This window comes from Drosophila innubila (assembly GCF_004354385.1).
Source record: "Drosophila innubila isolate TH190305 chromosome 3R unlocalized genomic scaffold, UK_Dinn_1.0 2_E_3R, whole genome shotgun sequence".
NCBI lineage: Eukaryota > Metazoa > Arthropoda > Insecta > Diptera > Drosophilidae > Drosophila > Drosophila innubila.
The window spans coordinates 31,267,374-31,285,020 of record NW_022995380.1 but is presented as its reverse complement, the minus strand read 5'-3'; the positions used below and the strand labels follow the sequence as shown (position 1 = coordinate 31,285,020).

Genomic DNA, 17,647 nt, shown 5'->3' with positions numbered 1-17,647 from the left:
CAAAATAAAAAAAATGCTTGAAAAATATAATGAGAGTTGTTTCGCTGCTTCTTCTCATTATTATTATTGTTTGTTGCTGTTGTTGTTGTTAATCTTTGCTGTTTGCTTGCAGCATCATTAAGAGTGATCATCTGTCTGTCAGGCAGACGAACAAGATCTCTGCCTCATTGGAGTTTTTCTTGTGACTTTGATGTTGCTTTGGAACAGCTCATTATGAATACGAGTACTCACTTACGAGCATACACTTTGAAAAATAAAAGAAATCGTTCTCAGAATCGCTTTTAAATTTTTTAAATTTATATATTCTTGATCAGCAGCAACAGCCAAGTTGATATATATAGAAATTTAGAAAATTTAATAATTTTTGACCAAAATTCGATGTCGATGCTAAGGGTCCCCCCTTTGAAATTTCGAAAATTCAAAATTTTAAATCTCAAGTTTTCACTTTTAATAAACTCCCTATATCGTTATTAGTATAAAACAACACTTTAAACTTGATTCTGAAACCTTTAATTTTTTTGTAAAAAATCATGAAAAATTAAACAAAAATTTTGACTCGTAAAGTGGCTGAATCCGCTGTCTGACTAACTTCAAACTGTCATAACTTGATCAAAACTAAACCGATTTTCAAGCGGAATGTCATTTTGATCATGATTTGACCTCTTAATTCATTCTGCATTTAAATTTTGTTCATTTAGAAAATTTAATTATTTTTGACCAAAATTCGATATCGATGGTAAGGGTCGCCCCTTTGCAATTTCGAAAATTCAAAATTTTAAATCTCAAGTTTTCACTTGTAATTAACTCCCTATATCGAAATTAGTATTAAACAACACTTTAAACTTGATTCTGAGACCTTTCATTTTTTTGTTAAGAATCATGTAAAATTCAACATAAATGTAAAGTTGCTAGATTCAAAGTCTGACGAACTTCAAACTGTCATAACTTTATTAAAACTAAACCGATTTTCAAGCGGAAAGTCATTTTGATCATGGTTTGGCCTTTAAATTTATTCTGCATTTAAATTCAATTTATTTGGCAGATATAGTTTTTACCATCTAGATCTGGGTTTTAGTAATACCTCTAGCAGAAATTATTAAAGGACGCACGGGAACCGAAACCAGAACCGATTATATAAAAAACCTGTTGGAATAATACAAGAACGTTGATAAATTATATTTCACAGATGTTTTTAAAACATAAACTTTATCACTTTACATATCAAATAACAGTGGAGTAAGCTATAATAAGAATGAATTTGGACTTCACTGCTTAGTATCGAACCAGCTACAGTGGAGCTCAAAATCATGTTATTGAAAGTTGGACATTTACTACTGTTGCTGTTACTGAGTATCTCCCCTTCTGCTTGGGGGAAAAAAAGCTCCAAGATCAATATTTACTGTAGACTACCGCATTGTGGAGTTCACAACTTGGCTTGCAAGACGAATAAGGTGAGATTTTTTTTTTTATATATTTAATATCAGTAAATGAAAATTACATGTTTATAACGTAGTCTTTTCTCGATGTGAATTTATAGAAATTTCCCGAAAAAAAAAACACATTTTAATATATTAAAAATATTAATAATATTTTAATTTAAGCTTATATTCATATTTTTTCATATTGCTAAATTTTGAATTAAAATTTTTATTTTAAAGATAAGGAATTAAATAAAAGTTATTTCAGTTATAAGAAATATTAAGTATTTTTTCTTAAATTTTATTTTTTTTAATTTTCAAAATAAAACTTAATCCGTAAATTTAATTTAAAAATGTTCCATATAATTGTGGCTAGAGCTTCAGCAGCTTGTGCTTCCCCAGCTCCAATGTGATTGGCATGGCGCCCCACAAGGAACATATTCTGAGTCTGCTTAACAATTATCGCAACAGGGTGGCTTTGGGCTATACAAGGACCCTGTTTCCGGCGGCAAGAATGGCACGGATGGCCTGGTCCAAGGAGCTCGAGAACTTTGCCATCATGTACATTACGAAGTGTGCACCGGAAACACGTCCCTGCATGTCCTCACCACAATTTACCAACATTGGCAGTGTGTTGGATGGTCTGTCATTTACGGGAGTCTACAAGCCTTCGATTGTACCCGGACTCACCGAGGAACTGCTAAAGGGCTGGTTCGAGGATACTCGATTTGTGACCAGGAACATGCTCCTGCATCTTACACCTGATTTTAAAAGAAAGTAGGTAATCTAACTGTCAATTTACTTAATTATACTATTGTTCATAACTAATCCCAAACAGATCTGTGAGTCGTACTGTGCTCCTGATGACAGATCGGAATTCCCATGTGGGCTGCAGTGGTTTGACCTTTGTCAGTGACTCTGTTAAGCATTTCCGTCTTGTCTGCACCTTTGCCACCGATAATATGAATGATTTACCTATATACAAAGGCTCCACGAATCCTGGCAGTCAATGCCATCGTCGCGATACAATCTATAAGAATCTCTGTGCTCCCGGCGAGAGCTACAACAACAGTCATGAGTACGTGGAAGGGGAGCTGCTTCAGTTATCAGACGATATCTTTAGCATTTATTAATCTAATTAGCTAATGAATTAACTTCAAACGAATAAATAGTACAAAAGAATTTAAATATTAATAAAAAAAAATTAGTCTCGGTCTTCGTTGACTCAATAGAGTGTTGACACTAGATCTAGTAGCTCTAGCTCTTATAGCCATTGTGTTTTAGGACACATAATTTTTAAAAATAATACAAAGAGTATCAAAATTAAAAAAAATCGCATTATTAATATTTTTATATTTTTTATTATTAATAATTCTCCAATATAGGTTCTTTAGTAGCTCTAGCTCTTATAGCCATTGTGATCTATGACACACAATTTCAACAAATAATACAAAGAGTAAGAAAATTAAAAAAAAATTGCATTATTAATTTTTTTATATATTTTTGATTATAAATAATTCTCCAATATAGGTTCTTTAGTAGCTCTAGCTCTTACAGCCATTGAGATCAAGGACACACAATTCTTACAAATATTACAAAGAGTAACAAAACTAAAAAAATTCGCATAACTAATTTAAAATTTTTTTTTATTATTATTAATATAATTAGTAATTCTCCAATATAGGTTATTTTCTTTTGAAATAATTAGTTTATTTTCTTATGTTTTGAATAATCCCATTATATTGTACTCTTAATGTTTTTACACCCCGCACTTTCAAAAAAAGTTTAGGGGTCTATTATGTTTTTATTGTTAGAATTTCCTCAAGTTTTATTGTTTAATTTTTGTTGTTCTTGAAAATCGAATGATATAACTATAGTTTTATATCGGAGTTGCCTCCTACATTGCAATTCAGTTAAAATACTCTGGGTTCGTTATGGGCTCAGTATAAAAGAATTCATAAATAATTAATAAATAGAATTAACAAATAATTTCCCAGTGGAATGTCTAATGTGCAATGTGCGTGCTTCACAGTTTGGACAGGAAATCAGGTATAAATTGATTTCGCGTACAAATTGTCACCAAAGTTGTTCTGGTTGCAACATGAGGCAGTTGCTCAGTTTGCTCAGCTTGTTGTTGCCACTCGGCACCGTTGGTCAAAGTCTATTGGCCATTCCAGAGTTAGTGCAGCAGTTGCAAAGACAGCAAAGTTTTGACTATCTATTGATTCTGGGCGACACTTTAGAAACTTGGACTAAGTTGTTATCGGAGCTGCCTGTGTCCATTATTCTGCTTAAAAACGAACCCAATGTCAGCTACAATTTAAACAAATATCATTCGAGCCACTTGATGAGCATTATCTTCATCGAGGAACCAGCTGAAAAATTGCTGACTTTTCTGGCTTTGAACTTAAGAATGTGGAATTCGCCACCCTTGTTATTGATATTGAGAAAACAGATGCGAGTGGAGGAGATTTTTGAATGGTGTTGGCAACAGAAACAATTGCTCAATGTGCTGGCCATCTATGAAGACTTTGAGGCAAGTGTAACATAATAAATAATAATATTTTACATGCATTGCAAATAAGAAATATATGTTCACAAAAATTTTAGCTAAAAGAAAATTACATGGGAAAATCGCAGATATATTTCTTTAGTTGGTGTATCGTGATATAGGACAAATTTTTTTTGTATTAAAAAAGATTTGAACTAAATAGAAACAACTCTTTTTTATTATGTTTATTTAAATTAAAAATGTTTCTTTAAAAATTACAAATTGTGAATAAATAATTTTTAAATTTTCATTTAAAAATAATAAAATTATTTTAAATATTGACAGCTCACTTTTCGATAAACAGCTTCCAGCTCAATGGACATTTACATTGAAAATTTTAAATAAATAAATTAAAAATTAAAATATCAGATATTTTACAATCCTTAAATAAAAGTAATTTAGTTATTTTTTCAAGTTTTTATTCTATAATTTAACAATTTTTATGTTGCATTTTAGAGTTGTTAAGCCTTTTTTCTATTCCTCTGAAAAGTCCTTCACATTACAAGCGGTACGACACTCATTTTCAGTTTCAAAGCGATTTGGATTTCCACCGCAGCCGCCATAAAAGAATTCTTTGCACTCACTCTCGAAGGGATCATAGGCAAACATTTTGATCTGGGCATTGCAGGGGCCGGGATTGGCCATATACATGCATCTCTCTAAACTAGGAAGAATTGGGATCTGTAATAGACTGAGCTTATCTAGGAACTGACACAGTACAATGCATTTTAAGAAATGGTTTTAGAGAATCAAGAAATGCATGAAATTAAATTGAATTAATAGTTCTTTAAAAATGCACAGATTATCAGTTATTATTCAGTTATCGAATTATGCTATACTCACCTTCTTCTTGACTTGGTTTCGCCAGGAAAAAGGCAAAAAACATGCAAAACAGGCAGAGTAATAATTTCATGGCAATGTATGCGAGTTTCAAAATAAGATATGATTATATTGTAACTTTTTTCTAAATTGTATGATAAGATTAGAAAAGAAAAGCTAACATAATATTTGAATAATATTTTTTATTTTAGGAAACTGGACTACTCTTTAGTTATACACCCTTTCCGATACTGCAATTCGAGGAACGACGCATTGATAACAAAACGAATCCGATTCTTATAAATCGTCTGCAGAATCTTCGCGGTTATCGATTGCCGATAATGATTGGCGGCTCTACACCTCGACTGATAGTTTATCGGCAAAAGAATGGAGAACTGGTTTATGCCGGTTACGTGGGTCACTTGAGACGTTGTTTCGAGTTGAAGTACAACTGTCGATTGATACAGTCAATATACCTAAACGAATCCTTTCTGGTGCCGGCTCTACAACTTGATGGCGAGGTGCAAAGAGGTAGTGTTCCCTTCGCCATGGCAGCCACGTATACGGAGCCACCGATCAATCGATATACTTATCCCTTTGAGCTGGTCAATTGGTGTTTAATGCTGCCTGTGCCTGGCCATGTGCCACCCAGTGAGATCTACAGTCGCGTCATGGATCTGTCCACATTCCTGATCACAGTCGGAGCATTAATGCTGATCTCAGCGTTGCTCTCGATCAGTTTGTGGCGTCATGGTTATCGGGTACAGTCCCATGAGTTTCTGATGCACAACAATTGCCTGAGAGGAGCATTGGGACAGTCCTTCAATGAGGTTTTGAATGCTCCTATTCTGGTGCGTGGCATTTATCTGGAGATTTGTATTTTGGGTTTTCTGCTCACCGCCTGGTACAACTCCTATTTCTCTGCCTATATCACAAGCGCTCCTCGAGTGAAACCCTTTTCCAGCTTGGATCACATATTAAAGTCCAACTTTAAGATTGTGATTTGGACTCCAGAGTTTGAGATGCTCATGAAGTACAAACCCGATATGCATAGGTTCAAATCCATCTTTAAAATCGTGCCAGACTTTGAACAATATCTCGAGATGCGCGATTCATTTAACACTCAATTTGGTTATATGATGCCGCTGGACAAGTGGATGATTATTCATCAGAGGCAGAAGCTCTTCAGATCACCACTGTTTAAATTTCGCGATGATCTATGCATTGACAATGGTCTACCACTTGCTTTTCCCATTGCGATCAACTCCGTCTTTCGCGAGCCTCTCGATCGCTTGATCGGAGAGGTGACTGCAACCGGACTAATGACTCACTGGCGTGACATGGCCTTTAGCGAAATGATAACTGCCGGCAAACTGACTCTGGCCGATCTTGGCCAGACAAACGAGTTCCGTGCCATGCAGCTAATTGACCTGAACTACATTTTAATTGCCGCCGCATCGATGATGATTCTCGCTTTCATCGTATTCCTGATCGAGCAATTACTGCACTGGAGAAAGGAACTTAAGCGCCATCTATCGTTGGGCTAATCATAGACATTTTCTTGAAATTTTAAATATTCGAAAATCAACACATTTTATAGACTTGAACTTGAACTTTATCTAATCTGTATAGCATTCTCAAAGCATTATAATTAAAGCATAAAATTAAAAAGCAACTACAATTTCTTTTTAATTTGAAATATTTGGTGTTGTTTCATTATTATACTCCTCTGGAATCTCAAGAGCTTGCAAAGTAAATAAATGCTATTCTGTTCAATTGGAAATCAGTATTATCGATTCAAATTTTTGTTTAAATATATCAATCAAAATATAAAACTTTTCTGAAATTAGAACAACATTTATTACTCCACAAACCAAGAGTAGCTTTTATCTTATCAAATATCAGAATATATTTACGAATAACGAAAATCTTCCAAGTAGGAAAGTTAAAAAAAGGAAGTGAAAGATATACAACATAGAGTTATTTTTTTGTAAGACAAAATAAAATGTTATAATGTTGCAAAACAAACCATTTTTAAAAACTTTCAACTGACTGAAAATTTTTTATTTAAACGAGTTATTTTATTCTTACAGCATTATATTTGGATAACAATCAAAAGAGAAGAATTTGGCCAATTTACGGAAAATAATTTCGAAAGACATAGTAACAATAAATAAGTAATTTTCGTTAAAAGACTTCCCTATATTCCTTATTCCTATGTAAGCCACTGGCGATTGAAGGACAAGTAAAGGCTGACCCACTGTTGACGACGCCACTGATAAACACATTTCGTCCTTGTAATCTTAAGGGACTTGTTTTTGTGCGACGCTTGTTAACACAAAGCGCTAATTGGAAATGTTCATTTTCCACGTCGAAGGATTCATTAGCAACCCTTTAAAAAAGGAGCCACATTAATCAGTGTCCTGCAGTTGTGAGTTGATATTCAAAATGTTTTATTCTTCGTTCATTTGGTGTCATTTACTGTGGATTTTGAAGGCTACATTGGGGCAAAATAATTCAGCCGTGTTGCAATTGCTGAGCAGCATTAAAAAAGAGAATAATTTCGAGTATTTGTTGCTAATGAAAAACCACAATGCCAGCTTTATGATGCATCAGGATGTGGTTCACAATTTTGTAAGCAGTCTAATGGACACACTGGAAACTCCTGTTATGCAGTTTGATGAGAGGTTCAGTTATTTCCTATACGACAAGCAATCGAGTCGCGTGCTAACTGTGGTTTATATGGCAGACACAGAGCTGCAAAACCATGAAGGTTTACTCAAGACCCTTGTGGCCAATTTACGACTCATGACCACAACTCGAGTGGTTTTTGTGGTGCAGCCAGGGGAAGTGAATGAAACGTTTCTCTACAAACTGTTTTCGCACTGCTGGAAAATGAAACTGCTTAATGTGTTGGCTGTTTTTGGGGATTTCGAGGTATGAAAATAGAAATGGAATAAAATAAATCTAAAATTGAATAAACTTATATGGTAATCAATATTATAGTACACTTTGATATTCCAAAAAACATGCTTAAGTGTCAGTATTTATATGTAAATGTAGTACAATTAAAGTGAGATCATTTAATATTAAAAATTAAAAATTCATACCAAATTAAGATTAAAATTAAATAAATTTTATGTTCAAAATTGGCTAAAATTGCTTGTAAGAAAGGAATAAAAGTAGGAAAAATTGCAAGATAAAATTGTCTCATGTATGTTGTGTCCAAATTTCAGCCTCCTAGCTCTTACGGCTTATGCTGTACAATGATCAGTCAGTGAATGCGGACAAAGAATTTTATATTTATAGAATCATTTTTAAACTTGCATATATTATGTATTCAAAATAAAATCTGTATGCAATATAAATATAATTAACAGATTTATTAATCCATTTCAGAGGACTTATGTGATCTATAGCTACAATCCCTTTCCCCGTTTTCAAATGGAGCAACACGCCTACAATTCGCACTCAATCATCTTTCCGAATCGTCTTAAGGATCTTCAAGGACATCGAGTACGCATTATAATTGGTGGAGCAACTCCTCGTATCATAGGATACTATGACAAGCAGGGAAGGGCGATATATAAAGGCACCCTGGGTCACTTTATGGATGTGTTTCAGCAAAAGTACAACTGCATCCTTATAGAGCCTTTTCCGGCCAATGCAACTGCACTTGCTCCTTCCACAGATGTATTGGCTGCTGTGATTAATGGCAGTGTGGACATATCGATGGGCACCACTTTTCCCTTTCGCCTGAATCTGAGAGGCTTCTCCTATCCCATTGAGCAGATGCATTGGTGTCTCATGTTGCCCATCGAACCGAATATTCCCCCTGCTGAGTACTACATTAAAGTGTTTGAGTTGGCGGCTTTTCTTTTAACCTTGGTCACCATGGTGATCACTTCATTCACTCTAGCCACAGCTCTGCAGCAACATGGTTATCGTGTGCAACCCATGGATTATGTAATGCATGAGAATTGCTTGAGAGGAGCTCTGGGACAATCATTCTATGAGGTGCTAAGGGCGCCAATTGTGGTGCGTGCTATTTATGTACAGATCTGTGTGCTGGGATTCCTGCTCACCGCCTGGTACAACTCGTATTTCTCAGCCTATGTGACCAGTTCTCCCAAGGAGGCGCCCTATCGCAGCTACGATGATGTCCTGGCCTCCAGCATCAAAGTGGTCGCCTGGCAGGATGAATATAATGAGCTCATTGGACGCCTGACCTCGTTCAAGAAATATGAACCCATGTTCTATGTGGAGCCCAGTTTCAGTAAATATCTAAGCATGCGAGATTCATTCAATACGGACTTTGGTTACATGATGACCACCACCAAGTGGATTGTGATCCACGCCCAGCAGAATGTCTTCACCAGACCCTTGTTCCGCATGCGTGAGGATTTCTGTTTCTTCAACAATGTTCCCATCGGATTTCCCCTGCATGAGAACTCGATTTATATGCAACCCATTCAGGATCTGATTTTTGATCTCACAGCAACGGGTTTATTGTCACACTGGAGCAAAAGTGGCTTCATGGAACTCGTTGAGGCTGGCGAACTGCATTTAATTGATCTGAGTCCGCCAAGGGAGTTTCGTGCCATGCAGCTACAGGATCTGCAATACATTTGGTATGGATTCGCTTTTATGGCGCTGTTATCCTCCTCCGTTTGGCTTCTGGAACTCTCCTGGTATTGGTTGCATCAGAAAAAAATCCAGAAATCAACTAAATACTATAATACTTGAGCTTGATGACAAGCGAATAAAATGTCTAATAGTATAACTCAAATAATATAACTCAAAACAATACATTTCAACGTTTTCTGTACTCTTTTTTTTTAAAGCTTGCATTAAACAATTTCATAAAGTAATTAATATTAATTTTAGCATATTTAAATGTTATATTCTTTAAACAATTAAATATTTCTTGCCAATAATTTTTATTGGAGAAAAATATCACAAAATATGTACCTCTATGGCTCAAACCTTGATAACGAATTTTCTTCAACATTTTCGAGAGTGATTACAATATTATTTTTTAAGCCCTGTGCCCATTAAAAATTAGCAAAAATGGGTATAATGTGTTTTTTTATTGAAAATTGTATTTAAATTTTAATTCGAAATGCATAGATATTTTTTTTCTTCTCTTTAATTTTTAATGCTAACGATTGATCCAAATTTTCATAGACTTCTTCCAATCTTAAATTTCATTATGTTTCCTTTTGTAAGATAATGTCCGGGTGTTTTTTCTGGTACCATTAAGACTCTTCTAAAAGTTCCCCAGCATTTTGAGTATATTTCTGTATTCAGATTTGTTTAAATGTGATTTTAATATTTTCAATTATACTTATTCATTGCTCATTAATTTTTTGTTTGATTGCTGACGCAAAAAGAGTTAAATTTTTCTAAATTTCTTTGCATCTTTATATCACAATTGCTCAAAAAAAAAATATGCACATAATCGTTTATATTAATTTGTCAAGCAAACTCCATAGAGAGTCCCCATAGGCATCTTTTTGTCCACTGTTTCTGTGTGTGTGTGTTTTTTTTTTGTGCAAATATTCATTTGGCTAAAGGAGACTTTGGCTCAAAGTTCATCAAATGCAATTAAGATGCTTGTTCGTTGCGGCTTTCGGTTGTAGCTCCCCCAAGGTGCCACGACAACGAAGATGACGACGAAGACGACGACGACGACGACGATGTCGATGATGCGGATGATGTGAGACACCTGCGCTGGAAACTGGCGCCTCTTGAAATTCCCTAATCGACATGTTTCGATCTCAAATGACTTTGCCGCTCACTGAGCCACACGGTGCACAGTGGGCAAAATAGATAGATTACCTAAGAGTACTTGCTATCTTAGAAAGTTATTACATCTGTCTGATACTTTCCATAATATATTTTTGTATATCGCAGAATTTCTTTAAATTGTTTTTTCCTTTTAAGTCTTTAACAATTTTTTTTAAAGACTTAAAAAATAAATAAATATAATAATTAAACAAGCTACCTTTAAAAATACTTAAAATTAAAAATAAATTTTAAATTCTTTTAAGTTTCACTTGAATATTGAGAACCAATGGACTCATGTACAAAAGAGAACATTTATAATCAGGGTTTCACTTTCTAATTTATAGGATTTAAAAAAATGTAATTTTTAAAATTATATTTTAGCACTTTATAGGACATAAATTCATAAACTCAAAGTGAATTCAATACGCAAATTATTTCCAGTTTGATATAAGAACAGGTTAAAGATTTTCTTTTCCGACAAATCTTGCCGAAAGGGGAAACCGGAACAGTCCTGAATATAAATTAAACTTTAAAAATAATTAAAAAATTAAAAAAAATTGTTTGTTCGACACAATTTTAATTTTTTGCCAAAAGATAGTAATTTTATTAAGTAAGTATACTTGAACAAAATTAAGAATGTTTGGAGTTTTAGAAAAAATAATTGATTTAGCTAAGAAGTGTTCTAAAACGAGCGAGATTAAATTATTACGATATCCTAATTAATCAATGATTGGTAATCAAATAGTTTTGAATAATATAAGACATAATTAAGATGTGAAAATTGTAATTAATGTAAGCTAGTCTTTTAATATTTATTTAATGGTTGAAAGAGAATACTCTGAGTTGAGTACTCGACAAAGTTTGTTGTTATCAGCACAGTCACTATGGTTTTTTATGCCCACTGTGCAGTGGTTGTTGCTGTTGCTGTTGCTGTGGTTGATCTGACCAAGTTGCTGCTGCTGCTGCTGCTGCGAGTAAAACATTTTCTCTAATCTGCACTGATGGCTGCTGCTGGCGTCTGGCGCATGCGTGCCGCATTTGGTTGCATCCACTCCCCCTCCGCGCTCCAACCAACTATCAACTGCCCCTCCTGCCTCCCCCTTCATTGACTGCAGCCCGCTGATGATGCTGTTAATGCAGCAGTAGCTGCGCACTTTGATTTTGACTGACAAGTGCCGCCTGTGTAATGTTGCAGCCGCTTGTTGCCGCTGTTGTTGCTGCAACATGTTGCTGTTGTTGTTGACATGCACAGCTGCATGCGCTTTCATGCGCTTCCTTTATTGGAGAAAATTATTTATATGCCCCTGATGATCTTAGCCATCTCCATCTCAATGTCCATCTCTACACTGGCCTGTGTCTAATTAGCACAATAGGCCTGGTTTCTATTTTGTATTTTTGGCCAGACCAAGTGAAATAGATATGTGTGAACTGGTAATTTAATTGTCAATAAAAATTTTTTATTCTTCTGTATATTGAATGCTTGCAAATACTTAAATAATTAGTGTACAATTACGTTTACAAGTAAGAACTAATTGTGGTTTAGCTTTCGTATTGTTTGCATAAATAATAACTAACAAACATTTAACTAAAAAGTGTAATTTCATTGCTTCAACATAGGAGTATGTATGTGTATGATTATATATGTATGTATGTATATGGTTGTATGTATGTATAAACAAGTACTTATTAATAAGCATTAGAGTATCGTCAATAACTTCATCAAACTTTAAATTCAACTTCTAGTTGTTTATTTATGTACATAAACTAAATTCAATAAATTAGAGAATATTGCAGAGTTCACAGTAAGTACATACATTTATATATGTATCATATAACAATTTCAATTAAAACTTAATTGTAACATAACCCAAACACCAGTAGATATATATTTATGCATGTATTTGTATTAAAACTATCACATAATAATTGGCAGTTTAATTAATATTAACACTAATATTATGCTAAATGTATTTAGGTTTAATTTGTTTTACTTAAAATGTACTCTTAACAATTAAACATTTAATTTAATTTAATTTCGTGTTGAGTGTAAGAAGAAACATTGTCAATTGTTTAGTTTAAGTTTAAACGATTTCATTAACAAATACAATAATAATGGCAAGTGCTTTGCGTTGTATTAAAAATAAATTCAACAAACGCATTTTATGCATCTTTTATTAGTTTCGCCTTGGAAAATCCTGAACACTTCGCAGAAATGTGAAAACATGAGTATTTTTTACAGTAGTCAATATTTAAAAAATATAAGAAATCATTGCAGAGACAGTACCAAAACATATTTATAATTTATCAATTACTAATTTAAGACTTGCAGATAATATAATTAATTTCGACAAATTTGAGTGGAAAATTATTTGATTTTGTAAATATTTTTGAATAAATAATATTTATTCAAGTCAACTAAGGCAAATAAAAATTTATTTTACAGACTTTAACAATGAAAAAATGTAATTTTTATCAAATGCAGCTTATGCTTAATATTTTTAAATATAACTGCAAGAGAACTTACACTTTGTCATGCCAAAGACAGACTATTTGTTTTATTTCAGTATTATTTAATTTTAATTTAGGAAGTGCTCGAATTCGCTTAAGCAATAAAAAACTTTTAATATTTACACAGACAAACATAATGCTAATTTGGACAAGAGCAACTGAATAGCTGAATGGAAATACTTGGAATTTACAGGAAACGCGGCTCAAAAAACAATACAAATAATTTATAAATATATAGTTAATTAGTTAAACAATTAAAATGTGGGTGAGTTAATAGATTTGTTGTTTTGCAAGGAAGCGTTTGGCCTCATTTTGATATCACCACTCGTAAATTTGCTTATTAGCTTCGTTTAAACTTTTGTTAACATTAAAAATTAAAATAATCATAATTATTTAATTAATATATAAAATTGCATTTTACTTTATGTTTTGTTTTGTTTGTTTTTTTTTTGCTTATTAATTTGGCACATTTAAAATTAATTTGTGTGTGTTAAGATAAAAAATTGAGTATTTTATTTGGAAGTGCTTCTAGTGAGTTGTTGTGTGGTGTGTTGTGGATGTGTGTGTGTGTGTGTGTGTGTTTGTGATTATAGGAATTGCACAGAAAGCTGAGATAGGAATATTCATCATATTATTGAGGAAATACTTTAACCAAAGTGTATGCAAGTTTTGTAAACTTGAATTGATTTTTAAATTTAATTTTTATTTATTTTTTAAGGAACAAGAAATAGTTTGTTGTAGTTTGTGTTGTTGCTGTTGTTGTTACCGATTGGCGAGCAGTCCATTGGCGGGCGGTAAGACTCCAGGCGGTGTATGGGCAGCAACGCCCGCATTTAATAAACTGGGCGTGGCAACTGCAACAGCCGCATTCAGTTGCCGCTGTTGGCCAAGACTCGCCGCTGAATTGGCCGCGGCATTTGAGCCACTTCGCTGATGCTTGGCCGAGCTGCCTTTGATTAGGTTGCCATTGTTCTTTTGGGTCATGTGGGTCTGATAATGCTTGGCCAAATGTGCCTTCTGGCGGAAACTCTTGCCACAGAGCGAGCAGGCAAAAGGCTTCTCGCCCGTGTGTGTTCGTATGTGCACATTTACGGAGTACTTATCCTTGAAGCCCTTGGAGCAGATGGAGCAGTAGTGTAAGGAGCGCTCCTTGCGCTGTCCGCCGCCGGAGCCAGCCGAGCTGCCGGATCCGCCGCTGGCCGAGCAGTTGGCGGGGGGACTGTTGCTGCTGCTGCTCGCGCTGCCGCTGGAGGAGGAGCTGCCTCCAATGACCACGCCCAGCACAGTGTTGTTGCTGCTATTGTTGTTGCTGCTACTGTTGTTGTTGTTGGCCACATTTGGATTGTTGTTGTTGTTGTTGCTGGCAGCGCTGTTGCTGCGTTTGTATTGCTTTTTGGGTTTGCTAACGCCGCCCAGTCTGGCAACACTGCCAGCTGACGTTGAGGTGGACACTTCCGGTTTCAAGGGTTGTGCTGGCGTCGACAACGTTTGTTGTTGCTGCTGTGCATTGCTCAAGGGCTGCAGCTGTGTTGATGTTGCTGCTGTTGCCGTTGCCGTTGCTGTTGCTGTCGGCGAGATTTGCATGAGCACATCCGTGCTGCCGTTGCCGCTTCCGGCGTAATCCGCTGGCGTGGGCGTGCTGCAAAACTGTTGCACCTCATTGGCAATGCGCTTGATCTTCTCAAAGTCATCGCTGAAGGCGTTCTCCAGCGACAGGAACATGTCATCCACAATGACGCCATGCTGGCCATGATTGGCCACACTGGCAACATCGCCAAACATTTGCGCCGTATTCAGCGTGGAGTCGGCAAATCCCAAGGCATCGGCTGCGTCTTCTGCGCTGAAGAGCAGTCTACGCATCTCGTCATCCTTGACCACTGGCAAACTGAGACCGTTCTGCATGTGTATGCCCTTGGAATAACCTTTGCCCTGCAGTGCACTGCGCAGCAGAGACTCCGCCGTATTCTCAACCGCCTCCGCATTGTGATCGGCCATGTGCCAATCGTTGTTGTTGTTCTGAAACTGGGCCAACTGCTGACCCAGGTCATTGACCCCCACGCCACCCGCTATGGAAATGGCTGTCACCAAGGAAGGCAGCGTCTGTCCATGTGTCTGTTGTGTTGTGGTTTGGCTTATGCTGCTGAGACCATTGGCATCTGTGGCACTCCCAATCACATCCTTGCCATCCGTGCTGAAGCCACTGTCATCATACGGATATTCCGACTTGATGTAGCCCGGAAAACTGCCCAGCAAACTGTCCAGATCCAAGGAGCTGGGCAACTGTTCCGTCTCGGCACGTTTCAGCCAAGGCTCGCCGCCATTTAATACTGTCAGTGTGTAGATCTGTCCATCGGTTGTGTCCAGACTACTTATGGTATCGCTGCTGCTGCCCGCCGCACTCGATGAGCTGCTTGCATTGGGTTGTTGCTGTTGCTGCTGTTGGTGTTGCTGTTGGTGTTGCTGTTGGTGTTGCTGTTGCTGGTGTTGATGTTGCTGATGGGGAGATGTGGGACTCGCTTGATTGCTGCATCGCACACTGCTCGCATTCACACTCCCCGTCACCGGTTGCTGTTGCCAACAGTAACGATCCAGATCCTCAAATATCGAGCTGGAGTCAAGGCGACTGCTGTCCTTGTCCTGGTGCCAGAACTGCAAGAAACGAAAGAAAAATATATTAAAAACAACTTTATAATGGAGAGTTCTTATGAAGTCAACAACTTTACATTTCAAATTATAGTATTTAAAATTAAACAAATATTCTTATTCAAATAATATTTTTTTAAATTTATTAAAAATATTCCTTTTTGTCTTAGTAAATGAAAAACTTAGCATTTGAAATCATATTATTTAAAAATATTAAATTTGAATTTAACTTAAAAAATTATAATTTAAATAAGAAGAATTATAATTTTTAAAAGTTATTACATTTTTTTTTTATAATCTGTGGTATTAACTGCTTTTGTACGACGAATAAATCAAAAAATACAAATATTAAAGTAAATAATAATTAAAAACAAACATGGATTCTATTAACCCCTGTACTTTTATTTTTAAAACGGATCTTATAAGGATAAATATACTACATCAATAATTAATCAAATAAATACAACATTTAAGTCTCTGATATTGAAAAATAACAAATAAATAGTTCCTTTTCTATTACACAAGGCTTGCTATAAAAATAACATTTTGTTATATTAAATATGCTTAGAATTCTTATTTGGTAAAATATACTATGGTGCCAACTACCTTTAAGTTAGATTGCCTTAGTTGCATAAGCTCTGTAAGCTTATGTAATTTAAAATAAAATTATATGTCACATATAATTAAAAAAAAAAATTTAATTAAATTATATGTCACATATAATTAAAATATTTAAACACAAATATATATAAAATATAATAAAATAAGGCAAGCGTTTAGGAAATTTTTGGTAGTAAAAAATTTAATGAATGTTTCATCTTTCAAATTAAAGATTTGCAATAAAAAGTTGTACAATTTATGATACTTTTGAAAAAAATTTGAAATTAATTAGAATTAAAAGTTTTAAACGCTGACTTAATTCTATTTATATTTATCTATGCAATATTTGATTTTATTGTAATTAGACAATGAATCTTATGATATTAGTTACACTATAAATAATAAGCTAAATTATTGATATCTAGAGTTTCTGTTAACTATCTTAAATAAATTTCATTAAATAAAAATTAAGTATCTTGTATATTTTGTGCATTTCTTTGGGTGTAAAAATAATTGTAATCATTGAGGATATTTTTTTTAGACAACTCTTGAAACTCACCTCGTAGCCCTGTAACGTGGGATCTCCTCCATTGCTGGTGCTGCCATTTCGATTGCTCACTGCCACGATCCCTCCACCCCCGCTGTCCCCGCCATCGTGTGTCATGCTGTTGTTGTTGTTGTTGTTGTTGGTTCTCGCCCCTCCCCCGCAAACTGCCTGCTGTGGTGTTTGTGACGTTGTTGGCTGATGTCCTTGGCTGTGATTGTGATTGTGATTGTGACTGTGTTGTTGTTGTGTGTGTTGCTGATGGTGTTGTTGCTGTTGCTGTTGCAGACTAATGCCCACGCCCACATCGACACCTACGCCCACTCCGACTCCGACTCCAACTCCGACTCCGATGCCAATGCCCATGTCAGGCGCTGTGACAAAATCGAAGAAGTCCGTCTTCGAGAGATCCTCGGCACGAAAGGATTCACTTATATCCATGCCAGTCGATGTGGACATGTCCTCAGTGCCAATCATTTGTTGTCCGTGAATTTCCAGTGCGACCGAAATGTGTTTACTTCTTGCTGATGTAAGAACTTAAGTTATTTAATTATCTGCAATGAGTCAGATGGTGGAAAATACTTAGAATATGGTAAAAAGTGAAATATTTTTTTATAAAAAATATATTTGCTCCAGAAGCTCTCTACTTGTTACCGAAGATAGAAGTATTAAAGAAGTAAACGATGGTCGAAAGAAAATAAATCATTTTTAAAATAAATGTTGCAGCATCAAGTTAGATGTCAAATAATGATCAGATTGACATTCCGCAAGGAA

At 35.3% G+C, this 17,647-nt stretch overlaps 5 protein-coding genes across 6 annotated transcripts; 3 read left to right on the top strand and 2 right to left on the bottom strand.

The window, feature by feature from the left end:
- The first annotated feature begins 1,408 nt into the window (after positions 1-1,408).
- On the top strand, positions 1,409-2,603 carry LOC117791506 (allergen Tab y 5.0101-like). The gene is made up of 3 exons (XM_034631285.1): positions 1,409-1,451; positions 1,795-2,195; positions 2,257-2,603. The coding sequence occupies exons 2-3, from the start codon at positions 1,837-1,839 to the stop codon at positions 2,549-2,551; spliced, it is 654 nt and encodes a 217-aa protein (XP_034487176.1). The 5' UTR covers positions 1,409-1,451; positions 1,795-1,836; the 3' UTR covers positions 2,552-2,603.
- A 916-nt stretch (positions 2,604-3,519) lies between these two features.
- Positions 3,520-6,335, top strand: LOC117789543. The gene is made up of 2 exons (XM_034628575.1): positions 3,520-3,954; positions 5,001-6,335. Exons 1-2 carry the CDS (start codon positions 3,520-3,522, stop codon positions 6,333-6,335), a joined length of 1,770 nt encoding a protein of 589 aa, XP_034484466.1.
- On the bottom strand, positions 4,372-4,904 carry LOC117791274 (kunitz-type serine protease inhibitor). Of its 2 annotated transcripts, none has more exons than XM_034630982.1 (2): positions 4,813-4,895; positions 4,372-4,628 (listed from the first exon to the last, which is right to left on the bottom strand). In XM_034630982.1, the coding sequence occupies exons 1-2, from the start codon at positions 4,880-4,882 to the stop codon at positions 4,444-4,446; spliced, it is 255 nt and encodes an 84-aa protein (XP_034486873.1). In that variant the 5' UTR covers positions 4,883-4,895; the 3' UTR covers positions 4,372-4,443. The 2 variants fall into 2 exon arrangements, 1 of the variants encoding a protein (XP_034486873.1); XR_004618039.1 differs by having other exon boundaries at positions 4,542-4,633; positions 4,813-4,904.
- A 1,060-nt stretch (positions 6,336-7,395) lies between the features above and the next one.
- Positions 7,396-10,552, top strand: LOC117789542. The gene is made up of 3 exons (XM_034628574.1): positions 7,396-7,725; positions 8,188-9,419; positions 10,441-10,552. Exons 1-3 carry the CDS (start codon positions 7,396-7,398, stop codon positions 10,550-10,552), a joined length of 1,674 nt encoding a protein of 557 aa, XP_034484465.1.
- A 3,296-nt stretch (positions 10,553-13,848) lies between these two features.
- LOC117789541 (transcription factor kayak) lies at positions 13,849-17,350 on the bottom strand. The gene is made up of 2 exons (XM_034628573.1): positions 16,889-17,350; positions 13,849-15,735 (listed from the first exon to the last, which is right to left on the bottom strand). The coding sequence occupies exons 1-2, from the start codon at positions 17,348-17,350 to the stop codon at positions 13,849-13,851; spliced, it is 2,349 nt and encodes a 782-aa protein (XP_034484464.1).
- Positions 17,351-17,647: the final 297 nt, after the last annotated feature.

Bases quoted from the DNA above. Each gene is read 5' to 3' on its own strand.
- LOC117789542 (XM_034628574.1), top strand. From the start codon at position 7,396: ATGCATCAGGATGTGGTTCACAATTTTGTAAGCAGTCTAATGGACACA. The intron at 7,726-8,187 runs GTATGAAAATAG...AATCCATTTCAG, and splicing joins CTGTTTTTGGGGATTTCGAG to AGGACTTATGTGATCTATAG. The intron at 9,420-10,440 runs GTATGGATTCGC...AGCTCCCCCAAG, and splicing joins CAGGATCTGCAATACATTTG to GTGCCACGACAACGAAGATG.
- LOC117789541 (XM_034628573.1), bottom strand. From the start codon at position 17,350: ATGATTGGCACTGAGGACATGTCCACATCGACTGGCATGGATATAAGT. The intron at 15,736-16,888 runs GTGAGTTTCAAG...CGTTTCTTGCAG, and splicing joins CCACGTTACAGGGCTACGAG to TTCTGGCACCAGGACAAGGA.
- LOC117789543 (XM_034628575.1), top strand. From the start codon at position 3,520: ATGAGGCAGTTGCTCAGTTTGCTCAGCTTGTTGTTGCCACTCGGCACC. The intron at 3,955-5,000 runs GCAAGTGTAACA...TTTTTATTTTAG, and splicing joins CCATCTATGAAGACTTTGAG to GAAACTGGACTACTCTTTAG.
- LOC117791506 (XM_034631285.1), top strand. From the start codon at position 1,837: ATGGCGCCCCACAAGGAACATATTCTGAGTCTGCTTAACAATTATCGC. The intron at 2,196-2,256 runs GTAGGTAATCTA...AATCCCAAACAG, and splicing joins ACACCTGATTTTAAAAGAAA to ATCTGTGAGTCGTACTGTGC.
- LOC117791274 (XM_034630982.1), bottom strand. From the start codon at position 4,882: ATGAAATTATTACTCTGCCTGTTTTGCATGTTTTTTGCCTTTTTCCTG. The intron at 4,629-4,812 runs GTGAGTATAGCA...TTCCTAGTTTAG, and splicing joins GAAACCAAGTCAAGAAGAAG to AGAGATGCATGTATATGGCC.